This window comes from Lipophrys pholis (assembly GCF_963383615.2).
Source record: "Lipophrys pholis genome assembly, chromosome: 23".
In the NCBI taxonomy this organism is placed as follows: domain Eukaryota; kingdom Metazoa; phylum Chordata; class Actinopteri; order Blenniiformes; family Blenniidae; genus Lipophrys; species Lipophrys pholis.
In genome coordinates, this window is record NC_137645.1 from 5,813,917 (window position 1) to 5,837,685 (window position 23,769).

The 23,769-nt window shown below is 43.8% G+C and overlaps 4 protein-coding genes across 5 annotated transcripts; all 4 read left to right on the forward strand.

Annotated features, from left to right (window-relative positions):
* The first annotated feature begins 622 nt into the window (after positions 1-622).
* Positions 623-4,526, forward strand: LOC308127734 (nectin-3-like). The gene is made up of 7 exons (XM_080493005.1): positions 623-706; positions 798-902; positions 1,455-1,608; positions 1,845-1,934; positions 2,322-2,882; positions 3,697-3,796; positions 3,882-4,526. The coding sequence occupies exons 3-7, from the start codon at positions 1,569-1,571 to the stop codon at positions 3,916-3,918; spliced, it is 828 nt and encodes a 275-aa protein (XP_080349131.1). The 5' UTR covers positions 623-706; positions 798-902; positions 1,455-1,568; the 3' UTR covers positions 3,919-4,526.
* A 214-nt stretch (positions 4,527-4,740) lies between these two features.
* Positions 4,741-7,473, forward strand: LOC308127904 (OX-2 membrane glycoprotein-like). Of its 2 annotated transcripts, none has more exons than XM_080493311.1 (6): positions 4,741-4,813; positions 5,367-5,705; positions 5,774-6,109; positions 6,580-6,685; positions 6,851-6,910; positions 7,122-7,473. In XM_080493311.1, the coding sequence occupies exons 1-5, from the start codon at positions 4,756-4,758 to the stop codon at positions 6,903-6,905; spliced, it is 894 nt and encodes a 297-aa protein (XP_080349437.1). In that variant the 5' UTR covers positions 4,741-4,755; the 3' UTR covers positions 6,906-6,910; positions 7,122-7,473. The 2 variants fall into 2 exon arrangements, with proteins under 2 accessions (XP_080349437.1, XP_080349436.1); XM_080493310.1 differs by having other exon boundaries at positions 6,851-6,901.
* Positions 7,474-8,824: 1,351 nt separating this feature from the next.
* On the forward strand, positions 8,825-22,293 carry LOC308127597 (nectin-3; the record flags this gene model as incomplete). Its single annotated transcript, XM_080492729.1, has 6 exons — positions 8,825-8,888; positions 15,115-15,438; positions 15,745-16,074; positions 16,943-17,227; positions 17,945-18,046; positions 20,605-22,293. 6 exons carry the CDS (start codon positions 8,825-8,827, stop codon positions 20,607-20,609), a joined length of 1,110 nt encoding a protein of 369 aa, XP_080348855.1. The 3' UTR covers positions 20,610-22,293.
* LOC308127910 (OX-2 membrane glycoprotein-like) lies at positions 10,227-12,981 on the forward strand. The gene is made up of 6 exons (XM_080493320.1): positions 10,227-10,321; positions 10,875-11,213; positions 11,282-11,617; positions 12,088-12,193; positions 12,359-12,409; positions 12,630-12,981. The coding sequence occupies exons 1-6, from the start codon at positions 10,264-10,266 to the stop codon at positions 12,742-12,744; spliced, it is 1,005 nt and encodes a 334-aa protein (XP_080349446.1). The 5' UTR covers positions 10,227-10,263; the 3' UTR covers positions 12,745-12,981.
* Positions 22,294-23,769: the final 1,476 nt, after the last annotated feature.

Sequence of the window (23,769 nt, forward strand, 5' to 3'; positions counted from 1 at the left end):
TCAGAAAGTTCCTCTCCGTTCCCAGTTTACACCACTAAACGCCTCTTTATCCTTAAGATGAAGCAAATCTACTGACTTTACATCACCCTTTTTACCTGGTTTGCTTTGTTACAAACTGTCTTAACATTTCATATTATTTTTGTTTGAACTGTGTAACAAGCTCTTAAAATGAAAGTACATGTAAACAACCAGGATGCCAAAGCAGACACTCCTTTGTGCTCACTCTGGTGTTCCCCTGCTCAGAGCTCATATTATTGAGGAAGTGTGAGGTCAAAACATCCCTGACATTTTTCGAAGTGACGTACACCTCTAATCTCCTTCCTCCCCACCACAGTCTGTTACAGTAATGGTAGATTTTGGGCAGGCCCAGTTCCAAGGTGAGAAGCCACGTGATTCGTGTTCATGAGTCAACAAATCAGCATCTTATCACATGTTGGATGAGACATCTGGTGACTTGTGTGATAAATATGGACCCTTATATCGCCACGTCTCTCTCTCTGTCAGCTTTAACATTTGCATGATCTGAAAGCGTCCCGCTTGTGAGGATCAGGTGTATTTTATTAAATTCCTGTTTAAAGATGGAGGAGAAGCTGGGTGGTGTTTGTAGCAGCGAATGAAAAATAGAACAGCTTCTCATATAACATGCAGGGCGGGGACTTTACTGCCGAGACCCAGTGGAGCCGGTGCTTATGGTTTTGAATTATAGGTAATCTCCTGCAATTACTCTAAGATTTCCAAACAAAGGTGCTGCTGACTTGATGATGTGGCTCACCTGGTTCCTGTGTTTCTTTTTTAAGATAAGAAGCAACACTCAGGTACTTTCCTGGGTTGTAGTTCCTCCTCTGACGTGAACGACGACATCAGAAGACAAAAATCTACACCTTATTATCATTAGTGCTCAGGTGAAGTATTTATTTACAATGAATTAAAAATAAAAAAAATAACTAGTGAAAGGTGCAAAACAGCCAAATTCAATCAAAATATGTTTTATTATCAAGTGTGTGTTATATCAAATACAGAGATGTGTTTAATCCCAATTAATTACATCTTATTTTTAGTATTAAGTTGAAAAGTATTAAATAAAGTTATTTTAAGACACAAGTGAATGAAAAAAAAACCAAATAAAAAATTTTTTTTTTTTAATTTCAGAGAAATATAGAAACACAATAAATGAGTGAAATAAAAAAAGAGATGTATTTATTTTGCTATCTAAACATAATATTAATTTAAATGTACAAATTATTGAATGGAAATAAAAAACAACAAATAAACAAACAAATAACTGACTTTGCTTCTGCTTCTCATGGGAGTTCACATAAGATATTTACCGAAAGTCAGACTTCATATTTCACTGGAACTTCCTCTGAAATCAGATCTGCAATGTGACTTCTCTCTCTAAAGTTTTCTTTGACTCAGACAATGACTTGATCAATTTAATCTCTGTCAATAAGCAGAAGGCTCATACCACTTCTAACGAATTGAAACCAAGTGAGTCAGCTGGCTGATATAAAGCCTCGTGTCACCAGAGTGAACTGAAAGTGAAGCTGCAGTCTGAGAGACTCTTGGACATGATGCTGCTCCTCCTCATCATATGCTGGCTCTTTAAAGGTAAGACACACACACACACACACACACACACACACACACACACACACACACACACACACACACACACACACACACACACACACACGCCAAGCTTCTGTACTTCACATTTATTTAGCTGTGAAATATGTATTTATTTCATGAATAGTTTGAACTCAGTCTTTCATGTAAAACTCTGAGAAATGATCATTTTTCTCGTCATTCTGCACTCCCTGACTCCTTGCTGTTATTTGATCCAGCCTCCAGCTCACAGATCAGCAGCTCTGGGAATACCACAGCCGTGTACGGAGGGACTGCTTATTACCACTGTGCCTCGGCCGACGCTACAGGTGAAGAGCCAGGACCGGCAGAATGTAGATTTATGTTGGAAATACTCATCAGAGGGTTCTGGGAATGTAAATCATCCATCCCACAGTGTAAATAAAGGCCCGTTCTAGACTTTAAAGGGCCTTTAAGGGCTTCATATATGTAATAAACTCAGTTGAAAGGCATTAAACTAAGTGTCTCTTGTGCTTAAGGGGTGTGAAGCATGTGGCCCAAGGACCAAAACTGTCTCGCTTCCATGTGGCCTAAAATAGCTTCTGCTCCTGTTTTAGTCAAACAGACACGATGACAGAAGTGAGGCTCTGTCGCCGTGGCGTCGGGGCAGGAGCGAACCCCAGCAGTTGTGTTTGTAGATGTTCCTTCAGCGTGTTTCTCGGTGGCTTTCCTCTCAGGCGTGCGGCAGGTCACCTGGCAGAGGCTCTTCACCGACCAGTCGGTGGAGAACCTGGCGACCTACAGCCCGCGCTTCGGGCAGCAGGTGAACGAGCCATACAGGGGGAAGGTGGCGTTCACCGAGGCCACGCTCAGCTCGACGGCCATCGCCGTGAGGGACGTGACGTGGCAGGACGAGAGCTGCTACGTCTGCTCCTTCAACGCCTTCCCCGACGGCTCCCGGGGGAGGCAGACCTGCCTCACGGTGCAGGGCATCTCGGGGGCCAACACCAGCGTGCAGATGCAGGAGGCTGACGGCGAGGTGGTCCTCCGCTGCGCCGCCACAGGTAAACCTGCTCCCACCGTTGAATGGGAGCTTCCCCTGGGAGAATCCTTCTCCCCTCCAGAGCAAACGCAGACGGCCAGTAACGCTGACCGCACCTTCACCAGCAGCAGCAGCGTCACGCTGAAGCTCCGCGCCCCCTGGGACGGACACGTGGACTGTGTGCTGAACCGAGGGAGGCCGGGCCAGAGGACGCAGAGGATCCCCCTGGTCTTATCGCAGGAGGAGACGGAGGACGGTACGAACACCACCACCATCCGCCATGTTCAGAATGTGTTGATTGATCTGTTATTAATGCAGAACTTTAATTAGTAGATTTATGGTGGGATACCTTCTGGCTCTACCGCTTCTTCTTTTTGTTGTTGTTGTTGTTGCCAAATTCAGGTTTATTGACAGTAACGATCCTACATGTTACAAGGAAATGTGTCTCATTCAACCACAGAAACACAGAAATGTACACAGCTTGTTCTCATGTAAATGGATCTAAAGCAAAACCTCCTGTAAATACTCATGTTGAAGTGTTATAGTGTAGATTTCCTTCCATGACATTAACCTGTCAGATACACTCTAAACTTGATTTAACCCTGAAAGGCTACAGTGAAGCAGCCTCAAGCCATGATGCTCCCTCCGCTGTACTTGCTGAAGCGGTTGTTTTCCCTTCAGGTCTTTATCTGTGACTCCAGGCGTCTCACTTTATCACAGCTCGGGAATTACAGGGTTTTTTCTTTCTTTCACTTCGGCTTTGCGGGCGTCAGCTGGCTCCTGGGGGTTATGAGAGGTTATAATAAACTAGAAACTCATGACTCCGAATCCGGTGACTCTGAAGTCACCGCCCAGTTGTCACAGTGACTTATAATATCTACTGGAATACGAAGAAACTGCTGATGGGCACTTCAGTTAAAAGTAGATTCTATTCAGTTTGTTAATGTGGACTATCTTTCTTCAGGAGTATTATTAGTCACTAAGTTTCACTTTCTGTTCTTCAGTTTCACGTTGACCACCTCTGTGCAGCCGCTCTCATGACACAATGGATTTGTTTGTTCCCTCTGCAGGAGGAAGGTCCTCTCATGTCGGGGTCTTGTGGATCTTGTTAATGGTCGTCTTGGTCGTTGTCTGCCTTCTTGCCGTCGCCGTCGTTCTGAAACAAAAGAGGTCCGATGTTTATTTCAACACGATGTGATTCACCTGTCTTGGTGTTTATCATGTGTGATAAATGTCTTTTCTCTTATTCCTGCAGGTGGAAATGGAAAACAAGAACTGAAGCTGTCGTTTGAGCAGAGTTTGTCCTTCACTGAGAACTTTTCGGAATCCTAAACAAATAAGCTAAAGACATCCAACATCTATATGTTGGTCGCTTCTAAACCCTGTAACATTTCAGGTGAAGCACTTTATTTAAAACATATTGGTTATATTGAATGTAAATGTCTTTAACAACGCAGTGAATCACTGATTCATGTGATTAAAAAAAAAAAAGGCAACGGATCACTTTGACTGACTGACTGACTGACTGACACTCGGGCGCCATCTAATGTACAATGTATGCACACACAGGAATGACTTGGAACTGTTAAATGTGGATTGAATACGGTTGTCTGTGTTATTAGTTTTCACTTTTATTGCGGTTTGCACTTTAAGAATCCCACTTTCTTCTACAGGTATTCAACATCTGGAAAGTCTTGATTGCGCTAATGTGGATTACCATGTTACCTTAATGTATTTATTATCGATTAGCACTTATTTATTATCATTTCACTCAATCGTGTGTGTATTTTATTGTGAGTGGGTTCAAATACAACCTGTGTGCAGCTTTGCATGTTCTTATGTGTCCAAAAGCACACACACTTCTGTGCTATATTAACATTAAAAACAGCAAAGAAATGATTGTGGTTGGTCTTTTTTTTAATTTTTTTATTTATTCATACATTAGACTTTTTGGGGGCAAACAATCCTTCTTCTTTTTTTTTTAATTTCACCACATCAAGTGTCAACAAAAGAAAAATAGAGGAGAAAATATGAAAAGTTGAGCCACGAGAAAACCCCACTGTAACTGCGTTACAGATTACTCTGTAAAGTGAAAGTGAAAGTTACTGGTTGCCGCTCAAATTTGAAAAATGGCAGAAGACATGAGACTGCTGTGTGTTTGCACTGCGCTGATTCTTCTTTCTGAAGGTGAGACTCATCAAATCTCTGCTTGTTTGTACAGGAAAACACGTGATAATGTGAGATTTAAAGATCAGCTTTGATAGAATCCACTTTTTAAAGCTTACATCGTCTCTTATAAAGCTGCATGGAAACAAGGTGTCTGCATTACTTCCTGTCTTTCCTAACAGAACGTTTGACTTGAGGTATTTATTTTTGCAGTATATCTCACAATGGTGTTTCACAGAGTGCAGACACACTTTCACTGAAATGAATTGATGAAATGATGCAATTTAGAAAACTATTAGTTTGTGCTAAAATATCTCTTGTCAGTTTTTGCTTCTGATTTATCTGACAAATGTGACAAACAGCTTCATCAGCTCCGTATACAGAAAATTACTGCAATAGACTTCATTTTAAATTTCCACCCAATAAGTTTTATTTAGTTTGCTTTATTTGTAAATTGTTGGACCGGATCAGTATTTATAGGAGATTACAGCCTGGAAATGCTGACATGTTCCAGAGATTGATTGTATATTTGTGGTACGTTTAGAAATGTTAAAAGTGTTTCTGGTCCCTGCAGGTCGGCCAGATGTGATCCAAACCCAGCAGACTGTGACGGCAGCCGTTGGAGGAGAGGCTCGTCTCTGCTGCTGGCTGCTGCAGCCCAGAGACGTGCGACAGGTCACCTGGCAGAAGCTGTCGGCGGCGGGAATGAGAGACCTGGCGTCCTCCAGCAAGTTCTTCGGCTTCAGGGTGAACGCAGAGTTTTCAGAGAAAGTTGCGTTCAAAGACACGTCCCTGCAGAACTGCTCCATCGTGCTCCGGCGGGTGGAGGTGCAGGACGAGGGCTGCTACCGCTGCCTGTTCCACATCTACCCTGACGGCGTCGTCACAGGAAGAACCTGCCTGCAGCTGCAAGGTGAGACCGAGCTCCTGCATCCGTCTTTATCCGTCCGCATCCTTCTAACATCTTCTGTGTCTCTGCAGAGCTGCACCAGCCGCTCCTCCATGTGAGCCTCCCGGACCCCCCCGCGGTCCATCGGGTGGTGCAATGCCGGGCCACGGGGCGACCTGCTCCCACCGTGAGGCTCTCCGTCCTCCAGCCGGGCCTCCGGCTGTCCAACCACAGCTCGCTCAGCGTGTCCAACGATAACGGCACCATCACCGTCAACGCCTCGGCTCTGCTGTGGAGCTCGCCACCACACCGCGCCACGGTCACGTGTACAGTGCAGCTGCAGTCTGGTCCTCAACTCCACACGTTTGTGACGCTGCCCGGGGGCCTGCCGACGTCTGAGAAGAGTGCGAGACAGACGGCAAGCACTGGTAAGTCCAATCAGACCCGTGTCAGGACTTTTTATTATCAGATTAACCTTCAAGAATCAAACACAGGTCATCTGAAGTCACAAAACCTCAGTCTGGACTGAGTTTGACATTATAGAACCATCGTTACATGTAGATCAGTAAATACTCTAGAATAGTAAACTAGATTAATTTTATTAATCTGTAAAAATGTCTAAAAAACACTTCATACCTACACTTTTAATGATTGAGAAACATGCAATGTTTGGACTTTTATTCTTCAGATCTTAGAGAGAGGAGCCATGAAGTTCATTCTCAGATAAAATAAGATAACATTTTAGTCGTCCATCAGAGAGGACGCTGTGCAGCAGCATCAGAAACGCAGAGTAAAAACAATAGAAAATGTTTTCTGATCTCCATTTTTGTTAAGAATCTGACTTTCTATTTCTTCTACTGATAAAGTGTTCTGAAGCTTCTCCTCTCCTCCCTGGTAGAAACCAGCCAGATCGTGTTGCTGTGGCCCGTGTTGCCGGCACTCGTGTTGCTGTTCTTCGTCATTGTTGCCGCACTCGTCATCCTCAGGCGTCAACAGAAGAAGGGGTAAATGTTTTTCACTGCAGGGGTTTCAAACATGTAGTCTGACGGTCAAAAGCGCTCTGCAAGAGGCTCCAACCTGAAGTAAAGTGTTACTGTATTGGTGGCTTTACTGAGCTGTGAGGCTCCACAGACACACAAACCTTCAATATGCTTGTTTGTGTCCTTCAGGGAGCTACGGATCATTGACACACCTCAAAGAGAAGCCCAGCACCTCACTGGGTAAGAAAAGTGCTCCATTCATCCTTTTCTCCCAGAACACTGTCCTTTTAATTTCAGTGAATTAATTACAGGAAAAGTAATGTGTTTAAAAAAAAATCAATTAATCAACATGTGAGTGTTTTATGTTAACATCCTGGAGACAGCCACCAGGTCTACTTACAGGAAGAGATAATATCTGCAATGATATGATGTCGTATTTCTTGTTCTTTTTACTTTTCAGACAAAACCAAACACCTTTAAGACAATGTTCCAGTGACCAGATGAGGATGCGGACTCCCAACAAGTCGCCCGATTTTGTAGCACGAGTGCTTTCCTTCCAGAACGATGTACAGTAGTGGAATTGTAGATTTCATCACTAAAATCTGAGTTGGAGATGAAACAAACCAAAAAAAAACTGTGAAATAAATAACACTTGGGCTTTGTATACTTTAAGGTATCTTAATCTGTCTTCTATGAAATCTGTATGTTTCAAATTTTTTGTTTGGAAAAAAATGTTTTTTCTGTTTTCATGATTTTTATATGGTGAATATGATGCATGTACATTTTTCTACATTAAAAACTTTTATATGGACTTTGGGGCGTTTCTGTCTCCTTTTGCAGTTGCGCCACGTGACCACTGGGTGTCGCCCTTTCTCGAAGGTCCAGCACGTTCAGGGTTTTTTTGCCTCTTCTTGCAGAGCTGAGGGGCAGAACAGAAGCAGCGGGGGCAGTTAGTCGTCGCAGTTGAACGTGAGAAAGGTGGATTATGCGTCTCTCCGCCGACTTCACCTGCAGCACAGCTCAGTTCAGCCTCAAACACCCAACATCCGGCTGCAGGTACGTTTGATCCTTCATTCACAGATATAAAATACTGGTTTTTGTTGATTTTATTTGGAGTTTTTGACTTCTCTTAAAACTTTAATGGATGTAACGTCCAATTAATTTCTGAAATAATGCTTTGCATGCAAAATAAGCAATGGTTCTGTGTTTCAGATGTGTTAAAACTCATTCATTTGACTCCCTGTGACACAATCTGTTAATTAAATCTCACATTTTGAGTTCACATGTGGATTTCTAGCACATTTCAGGATGTAGACTCAGCCTGGGTTCACTCCCTCCTTTGATGGACATGAAACACTGTTGTCACTAGACTGAGGAGACGTTTGATCTCTTCTGTTTTTATCTCCATATGATTGCTGCAAAAATGTCTGAAACATCTTCAGGTTTTTGGAGCTTTTCCTCTAATTCACATCAAAACTGACTGCCTGGATCAGCTTTTGTTGGACGTCTGCAGTTTTCTTGTGGTTGGAGAAGTGATTTAAGTGTTGCCCTACAGGAGCAGGCTGAGAGTTTGAAGCCAGATGTTTGAAAGAGCAAATCAGCTCCATGTGGCCGTGAGGTCTGGACCTGGCGGTTTGACGAGAATTCTCCTTCCCACCGGTGTGTGAAAGCTTCTCATGGTCCCAACAATGAGTGGGACGCAGTTTAGAGCTGAGCAATCACGGGGATTGGCCACTATTTACACACACACACACACACACACACACACACACACACACACACACACACACACACACACACACACACACACACCCTCTCTCCCACCTGAATGATTCACATCTTCTCAGTTTTGCTTTCTTGCTCTGATTTTGAAATCTCTGGTTTGATTGTGTCTAGACCTCCACTTGATGCTGCCAGATAATTACACACTGCCAGGAGAGATCATGCTGTGGATTTAACACCTCAGGTGATGTTTGTTGACTAAGCACTTGTTGATGATGATGATGATGGCGATGCCAGGGCAACAACAGCTTTTAAAGAACCTTAATGTTCTGTCTGTGATGTGTGATGTCTTTCATTACAGAACACAGTGCAGGTCCGTCTGCACCGCCGCAGTTCCAGGCAGTTCCAGGAGGTTCTGGATGTGATCTGCCCTGCTGTGCGATGTTTGGACCTGAACTCCAGCTGTGTGTCCTGCTCTGGATCGGAGGAGTCTCCACCGTACAAGGTACAGGCCGGCGACACCAACACCGAGTCTTCAACTTCGCTGTACAAGGCAGGAAGTGGACGTTTTTACACTGAAGAAAACTGCTGCTTTGTGCTTGGAATCTTTTACTTTTGAGGACGAAATCCAATATATTGAAATTACTCCCCAACAAATGTAGTTTGTTGAGGCTTTTTGTCAGTTTCTGGTGTTGAAAAATGAAAATAACTTGTTTAACCATCATGTGCTCGCTCAGCACATCTTTTTTTGTGAAAATAATTTTAAAAACTTGCCCAAAAAAAGGCCACATTTGCAAATGTGAAGAAGTAATCTGAGCCATGTTTGCCACTTTATATCAAATAAAAATTGTCGCGGCGCTGCAAAACATATTTAACCTTCATAATGAAGATAGCACGGTTGTATCGCTGTTCTGAAACAAAAGAGGTCCGATGTTTATTTCAACACGATGTGATTCACCTGTCTTGGTGTTTATCATGTGTGATAAATGTCTTTTCTCTTATTCCTGCAGGTGGAAATGGAAAACAAGAACTGAAGCTGTCGTTTGAGCAGAGTTTGTCCTTCACTGAGAACTTTTCGGAATCCTAAACAAATAAGCTAAAGACATCCAACATCTATATGTTGGTCGCTTCTAAACCCTGTAACATTTCAGGTGAAGCACTTTATTTAAAACATATTGGTTATATTGAATGTAAATGCCTTTAACAACGCAGTGAATCACTGATTCATGTGATTAAAAAAAAAAAAAGGCAACGGATCACTTTGACTGACTGACTGACTGACTGACACTCGGGCGCCATCTAATGTACAATGTATGCACACACAGGAATGACTTGGAACTGTTAAATGTGGATCGAATACGGTTGTCTGTGTTATTAGTTTTCACTTTTATTGCGGTTTGCACTTTAAGAATCCCACTTTCTTCTGCAGATATTCAAGATCTGGAAAGTCTTGATTGCGCTAATGTGGATTACCATGTTGCCTTAATGTATTTATTATCGATTAGCACTTATTTATTATCATTTCACTCAATCGTGTGTGTATTTTATTGTGAGTGGGTTCAAATACAGCCTGTGTGCAGCTTTGCATGTTCTTATGTGTCCAAAAGCACACACACTTCTGTGCTATATTAACATTAAAAACTGAAAAGAAATGATTGTGGTTGGTCTTTTGTTTGTTTTTTTATTTATTCATACATTAGACTTTTTGGGGGCAAACAATCCTTCTTCTTTTTTTTATTTCACCACATCAAGTGTCAACAAAAGAGAAATAGAGGAGAAAAGATGAAAAGTTGAGCCACGAGAAAACCCCACTGTAACTGCGTTACAGATTACTCTGTAAAGTGAAAGTGAAAGTTACTGGTTGCCACTGACATTTAAAAATGGCAGAAGACATGAGACTGCTGTGTGTTTTCTCTGCGCTGATTCTTCTTTCTGAAGGTGAGACTCATCAAATCTCTGCTTGTTTGTACAGGAAAACACGTGATAATGTGAGATTTAAAGATCAGCTTTGATAGAATCCACTTTTTAAAGCTTACATCGTCTCTTATAAAGCTGCATGGAAACAAGGTGTCTGCATTACTTCCTGTCTTTCCTAACAGAACGTTTGACTTGAGGTATTTATTTTTGCAGTATATCTCACAATGGTGTTTCACAGAGTGCAGACACACTTTCACTGAAATGAATTGATGAAATGATGCAATTTAGAAAACTATTAGTTTGTGCTAAAATATCTCTTGTCAGTTTTTGCTTCTGATTTATCTGACAAATGTGACAAACAGCTTCATCAGCTCCGTACACAGAAAATTACTGCAATAGACTTCATTTTAAATTTCCACCCAATAAGTTTTATTTAGTTTGCTTTATTTGTAAATTGTTGGACCGGATCAGTATTTATAGGAGATTACAGCCTGGAAATGCTGACATATTCCAGAGATTGATTGTATATTTGTGGTACGTTTAGAAATGTTAAAAGTGTTTCTGGTCCCTGCAGGTCGGCCAGATGTGATCCAAACCCGGCAGACTGTGACGGCAGCCGTTGGAGGAGAGGCTCGTCTCTGCTGCTGGCTGCTGCAGCCCAGAGACGTGCGACAGGTCACCTGGCAGAAGCTGTCGGCGGCGGGAGTGAGAGACCTGGCGTCCTCCAGCAAGGTCTTCGGCTTCAGGGTGAACGCAGAGTTTTCAGAGAAAGTTGCGTTCAAAGACACGTCCCTGCAGAACTGCTCCATCGTGCTCCGGCGGGTGGAGGTGCAGGACGAGGGCTGCTACCGCTGCCTGTTCCACATCTACCCTGACGGCGTCGTCACAAGAAGAACCTGCCTGCAGCTGCAAGGTGAGACCGAGCTCCTGCATCCGTCTTTATCCGTCCGCATCCTTCTAACATCTTCTGTGTCTCTGCAGAGCTGCACCAGCCGCTCCTCCATGTGAGCCTCCCGGACCCCCCCGCGGTCCATCGGGTGGTGCAATGCCGGGCCACGGGGCGACCTGCTCCCACCGTGAGGCTCTCCGTCCTCCAGCCGGGCCTCCGGCTGTCCAACCACAGCTCGCTCAGCGTGTCCAACGATAACGGCACCATCACCGTCAACGCCTCGGCTCTGCTGTGGAGCTCGCCACCACACCGCGCCACGGTCACGTGTACAGTGCAGCTGCAGTCTGGTCCTCAACTCCACACGTTTGTGACGCTGCCCGGGGTCCTGCCGACGTCTGAGAAGAGTGCGAGACAGACGGCAAGCACTGGTAAGTCCAATCAGACCCGTGTCAGGACTTTTTATTATCAGATTAACCTTCAAGAATCAAACACAGGACATCTGAAGTCACAAAACCTCAGTCTGGACTGAGTTTGACATTATAGAACCATCGTTACATGTAGATCAGCAAATACTCTAGAATAGTAAACTAGATTAATTTTATTAATCTGTAAAAATGTCTAAAAAACACTTCATACCTACACTTTTAATGATTGAGAAACATGCAATGTTTGGACTTTTATTCTTCAGATCTTAGAGAGAGGAGCCATGAAGTTCATTCTCAGATAAAATAAGATAACATTTTAGTCGTCCATCAGAGAGGACGCTGTGCAGCAGCATCAGAAACGCAGAGTAAAAACAATAGAAAATGTTTTCTGATCTCCATTTTTGTTAAGAATCTGACTTTCTATTTCTTCTATTGATAAAGTGTTCTGAAGCTTCTCCTCTCCTCCCTGGTAGAAACCAGCCAGATCGTGTTGCTGTGGCCCGTGTTGCCGGCACTCGTGTTGCTGTTCTTCGTCATTGTTGCCGCACTCGTCATCCTCAGGCGTCAACAGAAGAAGGGGTAAATGTTTTTCACTGCAGGGGTTTCAAACATGTAGTCTGACGGCCAAAAGCGCTCTGCAAGAGGCTCCAACCTGAAGTAAAGTGTTACTGTATTGGTGGCTTTACTGAGCTGTGAGGCTCCACAGAGACACAAACCTTCAATATGCTTGTTTGTGTCCTTCAGGGAGCTACGGATCATTGACACACCTCAAAGAGAAGCCCAGCACCTCACTGGGTAAGAAAAGTGCTCCATTCATCCTTTTCTCCCAGAACACTGTCCTTTTAATTTCAGTGAATTAATTACAGGAAAAGTAATGTGTTTAAAAAAAAATCAATTAATCAACATGTGAGTGTTTTATGTTAACATCCTGGAGACAGCCACCAGGTCTACTTACAGGAAGAGATAATATCTGCAATGATATGATGTCGTATTTCTTGTTCTTTTTACTTTTCAGACAAAACCAAACACCTTTAAGACAATGTTCCAGTGACCAGATGAGGATGCGGACTCCCAACAAGTCGCCCGATTTTGTAGCACGAGTGCTTTCCTTCCAGAACGATGTACAGTAGTGGAATTGTAGATTTCATCACTAAAATCTGAGTTGGAGATGAAACAAACCAAAAAAAAACTGTGAAATAAATAACACTTGGGCTTTGTATACGTTAAGGTATCTTAATCTGTCCTCTATGAAATCTGTATGTTTCAAATTTTTTGTTTGGAAAAAAATGTTTTTTCTGTTTTCATGATTTTTATATGGTGAATATGATGCATGTACATTTTTCTACATTAAAAACTTTTATATGGACTTTGGGGCGTTTCTGTCTCCTTTTGCAGTTGCGCCACGTGACCACTGGGTGTCGCCCTTTCTCGAAGGTCCAGCACGTTCAGGGTTTTTTTGCCTCTTCTTGCAGAGCTGAGGGGCAGAACAGAAGCAGCGGGGGCAGTTAGTCGTCGCAGTTGAACGTGAGAAAGGTGGATTACGCGTCTCTCCGCCGACTTCACCTGCAGCACAGCTCAGTTCAGCCTCAAACACCCAACATCCGGCTGCAGGTACGTTTGATCCTTCATTCACAGATATAAAATACTGGTTTTTGTTGATTTTATTTGGAGTTTTTGACTTCTCTTAAAACTTTAATGGATGTAACGTCCAATTAATTTCTGAAATAATGCTTTGCATGCAAAATAAGCAATGGTTCTGTGTTTCAGATGTGTTAAAACTCATTAATTTGACTCCCTGTGACACAATCTGTTAATTAAATCTCACATTTTGAGTTCACATGTGGATTTCTAGCACATTTCAGGATGTAGACTCAGCCTGGGTTCACTCCCTCCTTTGATGGACATGAAACACTGTTGTCACTAGACTGAGGAGACGTTTGATCTCTTCTGTTTTTATCTCCATATGATTGCTGCAAAAATGTCTGAAACATCTTCAGGTTTTTGGAGCTTTTCCTCTAATTCACATCAAAACTGACTGCCTGGATCAGCTTTTGTTGGACGTCTGCAGTTTTCTTGTGGTTGGAGAAGTGATTTAAGTGTTGCCCTACAGGAGCAGGCTGAGAGTTTGAAGCCAGATGTTTGAAAGAGCAAATCAGCTCCATGTGGCCGTGAGGTCTGGACCTGGCGGTTTGACGAGAATTCTCCTTCCCACCGGTGTGTGAAAGCTTCTCATGGTCCCAACAATGAGTGGGACGCAGTTTAGAGCTGAGCAATCACGGGGATTGGCCACTATTTACACACACACACACACACACACACACACACACACACACACACACACACACACACACACCCTCTCTCCCACCTGAATGATTCACATCTTCTCAGTTTTGCTTTCTTGCTCTGATTTTGAAATCTCTGGTTTGATTGTGTCTAGACCTCCACTTGATGCTGCCAGATAATTACACACTGCCAGGAGAGATCATGCTGTGGATTTAACACCTCAGGTGATGTTTGTTGACTAAGCACTTGTTGTTGATGATGATGATGGCGATGCCAGGGCAACAACAGCTTTTAAAGAACCTTAATGTTCTGTCTGTGATGTGTGATGTCTTTCATTACAGAACACAGTGCAGGTCCGTCTGCACCGCCGCAGTTCCAGGCAGTTCCAGGAGGTTCTGGATGTGATCTGCCCTGCTGTGCGATGTTTGGACCTGAACTCCAGCTGTGTGTACTGCTCTGGATCGGAGGAGTCTCCACCGTACAAGGTACAGGCCGGCGACACCAACACCGAGTCTTCAACTTCGCTGTACAAGGCAGGAAGTGGAAGTTTTTACACTGAAGAAAACTGCTGCTTTGTGCTTGGAATCTTTTACTTTTGAGGACGAAATCCAATATATTGAAAGTACTCCCCAACAAATGTAGTTTGTTGAGGCTTTTTGTCAGTTTCTGGTGTTGAAAAATGAAAATAACTTGTTTAACCATCATGTGTTCGCTCAGCACATCGTTTTTTGTGAAAATTATTTTAAAAACTTGCCCAAAAAAAAGGCCACATTTGCAAATGTGAAGAAGTAATCTGAGCCATGTTTGCCACTTTATATCAAATAAAAATTGTCGCGGCGCTGCAAAACATATTTAACCTTCATAATGAGGATAGCACGGTTGTATCGCTGTTTGCAGTTTAAACAGTTTCAACTTTCTAATGTGTGTGGTTTTTATACTTTTTTTTTGCAAATAGATTTCTTTCACATATGCACCTATAGTGTATATTCTTTTATGAATATCTCCATCCAGCCTGTATTTTATGTTTCATAGGACATTTTCCGACGTCTAACTTTTTTGGCTTTTGTAGCTATTTTAAACGTTTTTTTTAAAAGTTGGAGCTTTACTCGCGTGTTTAGCCGTGTTAGCGATAGCAGTTTTTAACCAAAGATAAAACTACTTATTGATTATAAGTTTGGAGTTTGGAGTGTCCTGAGATGTTTGTTTCTTGACGCCAGGTGAGGTGATCGCTCCGGCCAGCCTGACCGCGGAGGCGGGCCGCCCCCTCGTACTGGCCTGCAACATCACCACGGCAACGGGCGACACCGTCCGCCAAGTGCGCTGGCTTGACCAGCACTCCAAGCTGCTCCTGGCGTACGAACAACGTGCGCCGGTGCACGTCAGCCACCAGGAGCCCGGCGTGCTGCTCACCGCCTCGCGCGGCGATGCCAGCTCCATCACCATTGAGAAGGTGCAGGGCGACGATGACGGCTGCTACCGCTGCGTCTTCGACGTTTTCCCCAAAGGGACGCAAGAGGGCTCCACCTGCGTCAGCGTCACCGGTGAGACAGGAAAAAGGTTATCTAAAGCAAAAGTTCTTTTTTTTTTTTTATATATATACGTATATATAAACACAGCTTTTTGTTCGTGTGTTTATTTATAGAAGTTGTATTTTTTGGACTCTGAAGGTTGTTTTTCCCCAGAAGGCCTCAGTTCAGGAAGTCTAAAGTGTCAGGTCAGCAGTGAGACTTCGAGCCCACCCAGCGAGCCTCGCCCGCTCCTTCCTGTTTTCACCATTAAACACACACACATGTTTTTAGCGCCGCCACAAAGGTTTTTGAAGTCTTTCCCGCTGCCTTTCCCGCCAGGTAAGGTGCACCTGGAGGGCAACAGGACGGCGGTGAGCGGGAAGTCGCTGACCCTGTCCTGCTCGTACAGCCTCCCTGAGCGCGTCCGCCAGGTGCTGTGGAGGAAGACGGCCGAGCAGGGGGACACCGTCACCGTGGCCTCCTACACCAAGCACGGCCACCACCACGTGGAGGCGGAGTTCAGGGGCCGGGTGGACCTGAGCCGGACGCTGGGCGACACCCAGCTGAGCATCGGTGCGGTGAGGACGGAGGACGAGGCCTGCTACACCTGCGAGTTCCACACGTACCCGGACGGCACCCGGAGCTCCGCCGCCTGCCTCTCCGTCTACGGTGAGAAACAGCCGAGACCTTCCGAACATCCCGTTTCTGCTTCAGTCGGGGGATTTTCCCCGCACAGGACCGGGAGGAAACCTGAGCACACGCTCCTGCCACATGTAGTTCAGGAAAAGGAAGTGTCACGTTTAAAGAGAGCGAAGGGCGTTCCTGAGGCCAGGGCGCCTCGTTAAACTGCTGTCCTGAACTCCTCTGGAGACGCACTTCCAGAACCTCGTGTGTGTGTGTGTGTGTGTGTGTGTGTGTGTGTGTGTGTGTGTGTGTGTGTGTGTGTGTGTGTGTGTGTGTGTGTGTGTGTGTGTGTGTGTGTGTGTGTGTGTGTGTGTGTGTGTGTGTGTGTGTGTGTGTGTGTGTGTGTGTGTGTGTGTGTGTGTGTGTGTGTGTGTGTTCAGAGTGATAATGAGGGAGGGGTGGCACTGAGGGGAAGGGGTGATTAATTTGGGATAAAGCCCCGGGGATAAGTGCCCCACTGTTTCCCCAGACACAAGGCTTCACTGTGTGTGTGTGTGTGTGTGGGTGGGTGTGTCGGTGCTGAACAGGCCTTGCTGTTGTGTAATCCCGTCAGCACCAAAGGTCCAGACACACACACAGAGTGAGTAAAAGCTGCTCTGCCTCCGCTCTCTGTCTGCCTTTTGTTTGCAGACCGGCTTGTTTTGGACGGAGGCTTGTGTCATGGCGGCGTCCTCGGTGATTGACAGGCGGGCGGCTTGCTCAACCCGAGGAGGCTTTGTGTTGCGTGTGATCGTCAGACTCAGACACAACACAGAACGAAGACAATGAGTGCATTTGGTCTCCATAAACATGGTCCCACCACGGCCTTGCCACGGCTGCATTTCAACGCTGATTTCCTGTTTCCTCCTCACAGTTCTGCCCAAACCGGAGGTGACCCAGGTGGCTTCCCCTTCAGGAGTCACCGAGGCCACGTGCACCGCTCAGTCCCGCCCCGCGGCAGACGTCACCTGGGACGTCGGCGGCGACAACCGGACGCTGGGCCCGCCCGTTTCATTGGTGTCCGATCAGGGCGACGGCACCACCATAGTGAGCAGCACGCTGCTCTTCCGGTCGGAGCTGCTCGGTGAACTGACTGCTCAGTGCATCGTGCAGCACCAGGGACTGGACAAGCCTCTGACGCTCTTCCTCAACGCGCCAGGTGAGAACTTCATCACTCATATTATCATTATTATAATGTGAATAAAGTTGATGTATGAACAGTTTGAAGCTACAGAGTGCTTCTTATGAAACATGTGAATGTGTCCAACAAGTCATGTTGCTGATATTAGATTGTAGCACACAGTAGTTTTAGAACTCTCATCTTCCATAACTTTTAAATAAAAATACTTTGTCACTTTCACCATCTTCATCTGATTCTATATCTATAAAGGCATATGATATAATAATTTATTAACTCCTATAGATTTAGTGTCTTCATGAATTTAGATCAATTTTAACTGTCTGAAGGACTTTCCTGTGAGATATAGCGGTATGTCGTCTGCTAAATGTGGAGCATATGGATGGAAAATAAGAATCTGACCCAATATGGACCCCTGAGGAACTCCACACTCTGTATGAGAGGAGGTGGTGTTACAAATGACGAAAAAAATTGTCAAACTTTTTAGATTTTCAGGTTCTTTGATACTGTCTAATACTTATAACGTTGCTATATTTAGTATTTTAGATTGTTACTTAACTCATTAGATTGGTTGTAAATCAAAACAAGTAGCCGTTGGAAAAAAAATGAATTCTGTTCTGTTGCTGTTATTATAATGTGTGTCGGCCTGAATCCTGTGATTGTATTTAAGGGGAAGGCTTCATTCTCATTCTCATGAATCTGAAGCTGTTGTTAAAACGCCAGTGTGTTTGCTTGCAGTGGGTCCGGCGACGGTGATCCTGCTGTCGGTGTGCGGCGTGGCTGTGGTGCTCCTCCTGGGCCTGTGCGTTTGCCTCTGCAAATGCTTCATCTGCACCAACGGTGAGTCCAAACTACAGCCCAACGCACAGAGAACACGTCTGCTCATGGCGTGTAGCCGAAGCTGATCAAGCTGCAGCAGGTGAGCGTCGCGCTGGTTTCCATGTCGGACAGGAAAACTTTTATACATTCTCTTTGGGATTTTTTATTTTATTTTTTAATTTTTTTATGACAGGATGCTTTTATGGGAGAAATCACCCTGCTGACATGCAGAGGTTTGTTTGTCCCGCGGCCTGCTGCGCCGGCCAAGTCTCTCTTGTCACTGTAGAGACTGATGAATTTGTCCTGGTTACATAAACACAAAACATTCTGCAGTTTTCATGGGCCACCGCACACACACACACACACACACACACACACACACACACACACACACACACACACACACACACACAGCTTTCACAGTGTCGGTTGAATTTCTGTTAAAACGTGCAGTTAGTCAGGTAATGTAATGCAAGGTATGACCCAGAAGGTCGTTTGTTGAATTAAAGGGAAACGCCTATGAAAGGTCAACTCACACCGAGGTGGCACTGGGAACACCTTTCCCACAATCCTCTCAGGGCGTCATGGAAACGGCACGTTGCAGGCGTAATGTGGCTCGTGGACGTCTGCCCGTTTCCCCTTTATCGTAAATCTCCTGCGCACCAAAAGGAAAGGTTTGAGTGGAGACGGCAGCGAGCGCGGGTGGAGGCACGAGCTTTTTGGGTGAAGTTGGCGCTCGTAACCGCCAAGATAAAGTCTCAAAGGAAGGAAAAGAATGGCGGCGCTGACGTATCGAGGTTGGGACGGTCCCACGGCTGCTCCGCTGGGCAACAAGCAGTTTAGCTTTAATGTCAATTTGTTTGAGGATAAAAAGTCAAATCTGATTGGAACTTTGATTAAAGAGCGATTAATGACTTTTCCTTTTCCTTCAGCTCCTCCTCATTTATTTTCTGGATACAAAACATATTTTCCTCGTGTCTTGACGGTTTATCAGGCGTTTCCTTGCTTACAAGATGAATCAGTGTTGCGGAATGCAGGAAGTGTGGGTCGTGTTAAACGCCGAGAGGGGAACTTCTGGCATTCTGGGAGTTCTAGAGTGTTTCTGTCGGAGTTCTAGAACGTCAGAATTCATCTACACTGCGTCTGTCAGTTCCAGAAAGAGTTGGAGCTCAAGAATCCGCCGTAGATCTGGATTATGTCCAAGAGTCTGTCAGACTTTCAGGACGTGTCTGAGTTTGACATGTCAACATTAGTGAATGTCTTGAAATATTCACTTCCCCATGTATTTAAATAATTAAATTAAAGGTTGAAGACCGTCGCTGGCTGGTGATTGACGGCGTGGTGTTGGACTGAAGCTCGGGTCAAAACAAAAATAGACTTCACCCGGCATTCCTGGTTTTCCAAGCCGTCGGGATCCTGAGCAGAATAACAAGTGGTCGCAGTGATTGTGTGGCGTTAGCAGCCGGAATGAAAGCCCCCCCCCCCTTCCTGGTCTAATCCTTCAGGCTGCGGGAGAAAGAGGCATTTAGGGGCCTGGCGGTGGGAGCAGCTCGGCCCAGCTGATAACAACGCCTCCTCACACACACACTCACTGTATTTCCCGCTCCAGCGTGGAGGGGAGGTGTCAGGGACTCGGGTCTTCATGGTGACGGGATCCAGATGGTGAGGACAACTGTCATGTTCATATTTGGCCTCATACAGATGAATTCAGCACGTCCACCACGTGGGTGTTTCAGCCTGAGCAACCCCGTTCACAAAAAGGTTGGGACGATGTGTGGAGTGAATATAAAGAGCGTGACAGTCTCACGGAAACAGAGACGCCTCGGCCGTAGTGTGCGGCCGAAGGTAAATCTGTCCTGTGACTCATGTTTGAGATGCTCGGCCCGCTGGAGAGTTGTGATGTCTGCGGCTGGAGTCGAACCGGGAGTCGCTCGGCCTCTGTGGTTTTCTGTGAGTCGCTCGGCCTCTGCACAGCCGAGGTCCGAGGTCCTTCCAGGAACTCGCTGCCGGGCTATTTGTGGCTGCGTGTCAGTGATTCCTGGCGGGGCGGGGAAGGAGCCCCACGGTGCCACAAGGACGGGAAGCAGGGTGCAGATATGAGCTGCATGTTTGAGCTGGCACCTTCAGCTCTGCAGCAGGAAGTGAGGGGCAGGCGCCACATCCGGCTCCACAATCACGGACAAATCCTCAATCCTGTGGGCGCCGCCGACTGCTCCTGAGAGACCAGGGCGAGGGAAAAGAGAACAAATGCCACTCTGCTATTACCTTGAAAGTAACACGACTTCCGAACGTGATGAAGGCGACACCTGCTGGTCAGTAGGTGTAAACACAAGGATTCTCCTCTCACATTGCAGCCACATGTTCACTGGCTGAGGTGCCGCCTGTGGAATTCATGCTTCACTTCTCTCATGCATGTGGTGCTTTTGGAGTGAGAGTGGGTGTTTGTGTGTGTGCATGTGTTCGTCTTCGCATCCGGGAGTCATGGCGACTGAGTTGGCGTGGTGGAGCGGTGGTTCGCTCTGTTGCCTCACATAACCAACATGAGTGTCTGACTGGGTCTCCTCTGTGTTTCTGTGCAGACTGATGAGGAGCCCTGCCGCCATGATGAAGGACTTCAACATCGTCACCTGCTGGGCGATCCTGCCAGAACACGCATTGCAGCTGAACCTGTAACACTGGACATCAAGACTCTGCCAGAGGCTGTCGCCGTACGCCGCCGTACGCTGCCGTACACTCTGATCAGACTCACGTGTAGAGCTAACATTGATTTATAATTTAATGTTCAAAACACTAAAGTTCAAAATCCAACACAAAGAAGCTTACAAGATTGTTCATGAACAGTTTACTATATTTTTCAGAGTTAACATGACTATCTAAAAAAACAAAAAGCAGAATTACTAAAATACCATTTTCCTAAAAGTTGATTTTAGATTAAGGGTTTTTCTTTTTTTAAAAAAGATTCTGCATAACGACGTACATATTTCTTTTATTTTTCTGATTTTACAAGAAATGTTTCCTCCCTTAAAAAATTGTAAAGTTTTTCTAGTTTAAAAAAAACCCCCATAAAATTATACAAAAACATTTTTTAATGAACATTTGTATAAAGAAATTTGTTCTATCGCCTGAAATTAGCAAGATAATTTTTCTTTTTTTAACAAAAAAAACATTAAAAGTTTATTTTTTAAAAGATCGTACTTTTTTATGATATATTTTTCACAAAACACTCAAAGCTTATTTTTCTGAATTACCACGTTAATTTTTTATTAACATGAACAATTTAGTTGACTAGTTTTAGTGTTTAAAAAAAACAGATCCTGTTGATGTCTGCATTTTTTTATTTCATACATTTATTTTACATAAGTTTTACAAAAGTGAGAAAATATCGAGAATACATTTTTTTTTTATTTGTTAGTAATTTTGAAAAAAAAGAAACATTATTTAATCTACAGTAATCTTGCTAATTCTCAAGCTTAGGCCCATTTTTCTTGTTTTTAATTCAGAAAAGCAAACACCTTTTTGCTATTTTTCATAATAGTTCAAAAACATTCCAAAATGAAAGCCTTACAAACACGTCTGGTTTTATATAAGTTATAGATTTCTTTTTATTTATAAATTTTTTTTACCTTGAAAAGGATTTGTGTGTTTTGGATCAGATTTAAGTGGGTAAAGTTTCGTTTTTTTTGCACTAAAACATGTAAACTGTAGACAAAATGTGATCATCCCATTGAGAGAATGTTTCAGGGCTTTTTTAAGGATGGTTATGATCCAGAGTCATTCTAACCAACACAGTGTTTAAACTGTGTTACGCCACCTAAATACCCTTCCTTTGTGGTCGTCAGACACACAAGAAGGAAAAAAAGGTCACATTTTAACGTGACGGGTTACGGGAAAGTATAGGGACGAGTGCAGTGGGAGGCATGAAAGCTCTGTTATTTTTAGCTGCTGCGATGTGCCCGGCGGTTATGATTCCAACACACGTGAACCACTGTCGTATTTATACTTCAACTGACTGAATTTGCTCACATTGCTGTAAAACTTTAAAGAGCTTTGAGAAGAACCCGTGTTGTTTGTTGTTTTTTTTAACAAAGAGTTGTGTGCAGTGTTACGACACTAAATCCTTTGTAGAAAATGTCTCTAGAACATAATTTAACTTGGAATTTTAGAGTTTGTTGTGTTTTGTGTGCAAGTATGTACACCACATTGCTTTTTCTACTGGTTGTTTTGCTATACTATGTTTAAAGAAATAAAGAGTTCTGTTGTTTTCATCATTGTAATTTACAGATTGTGGATATACACTATGCCTACGTGAGTATTTTGATCCTATCATCATTTTTATGCAGATTTTCCAACTATGCTGGATAATTACGGGTGTTTCTTGGGTTTGACTGGGTGGTGCAGGAGAATTACCAAACACATTAACTTCCTGACTTCGCCATTTCACCTTCACACTCTGAACATACCTGAGTCATCCGTTAGTTACACGTTGCCAGTTCGTCACAAAACCCTCAAGAAATGTAAAATAAGACATCAGTCATAAGGTTACTGCTTTTAATACTTCATAATGTTATATTTTAGTGTCAAACATGAATGCAGAGAACAAAAGCAGCAGATTTGAACACAAAAAGTAAAAAACTAATTTTGCATCAACTGAAGACAAAATGCAAAACAATGTTAGTTATTACGGCCACCCAGAGGAGAAAAGTGGCATTACTTAGAAATGACATACTTTAAGGTCACAATCACCTGGGGATGTAATAGTTAAGACAAGTGGAGGAATTCTGGTCTGTTTTCTTGTTTTTATGTGAGTTTACCTGAAATATTTTCCCTTTAGATGTTATTAGCTTTTGAACCACTAGATGGCAACATTGAGTTCATCCTTCACTGAAGCGATATGTTCATAATGTATGTTAATACACGTGCAGCCTCCAGGTTACTGAGTGTTAAACCACAGATCAACACATCCCACACACTACCTGAACACGTTACAGTTACAGAGTCACGTAACTATTTAAATAATCTGAATCACATCTGATTTGAATTCTTTCCACTGTGCAGGAAGAGCTGTTTGAAATGCTTCCTGTTGAGATGTTTCAGGTGTGGAGGCCTTCACACTTTGTGGGGATTTTGGTGCAGATTTTCGAAGCTCACAGGCCGTTTCAGTGTGAAGTGTAAGGTATCACTTCCTGGTTTTGGTGTGATCAGTGACAACCACTTTCCCACATCGACTGTGGCAACGGCTTTTCTTTTACTTCTTGGCTGCAGTGGGACTGCAGAGAGCAATCAGTGCAAACTAAAGAGGGCTGCAGGAGATGTGAAGTGGTTCAATGCAAGGATTTATGCACCTTTCATCAAGATTGCAAACATATTAGGGACGAATTCAGGATGCAGATGTGGCGTTTGAAGCTGCATTTGTGGTTTTTATTCTGCTTTAATCTCCAGCGACATGAAGAATGAAGCTCACATTTTATTAATCAGGAAAAAGTGACAAATAACCGATAAATGATATGAATGAAGCAAAACAGGCTTTTTTATGTCAACAACTGTAAAATATAAGAGGAACTGAGGCAAGAGAAATATAGAATACATTTTTAGCGTTATTTTACATTGAATGAGTCTTATAAGATGATGCAGAACCATAAATGAGCGTGTTTATTTTGAATAATATAAAAATTACACAAAGTGGAATATGTATGCAAATGTGCACATGTGTTTATTTCTTTTCTTTTTTTAACAAATCGCATAAT

Bases quoted from the DNA above. Each gene is read 5' to 3' on its own strand.
- LOC308127904 (XM_080493310.1), top strand. From the start codon at position 4,756: ATGGCAGAAGACATGAGACTGCTGTGTGTTTGCACTGCGCTGATTCTT. The intron at 4,814-5,366 runs GTGAGACTCATC...TGGTCCCTGCAG, and splicing joins GCTGATTCTTCTTTCTGAAG to GTCGGCCAGATGTGATCCAA. The intron at 6,686-6,850 runs GTAAATGTTTTT...TGTGTCCTTCAG, and splicing joins AGGCGTCAACAGAAGAAGGG to GGAGCTACGGATCATTGACA.
- LOC308127910 (XM_080493320.1), top strand. From the start codon at position 10,264: ATGGCAGAAGACATGAGACTGCTGTGTGTTTTCTCTGCGCTGATTCTT. The intron at 11,214-11,281 runs GTGAGACCGAGC...GTGTCTCTGCAG, and splicing joins AACCTGCCTGCAGCTGCAAG to AGCTGCACCAGCCGCTCCTC. The intron at 12,410-12,629 runs GTAAGAAAAGTG...TTTACTTTTCAG, and splicing joins GAAGCCCAGCACCTCACTGG to ACAAAACCAAACACCTTTAA.
- LOC308127734 (XM_080493005.1), top strand. From the start codon at position 1,569: ATGATGCTGCTCCTCCTCATCATATGCTGGCTCTTTAAAG. The intron at 1,935-2,321 runs GTGAAGAGCCAG...CTTTCCTCTCAG, and splicing joins TGCCTCGGCCGACGCTACAG to GCGTGCGGCAGGTCACCTGG. The intron at 2,883-3,696 runs GTACGAACACCA...TTCCCTCTGCAG, and splicing joins GCAGGAGGAGACGGAGGACG to GAGGAAGGTCCTCTCATGTC.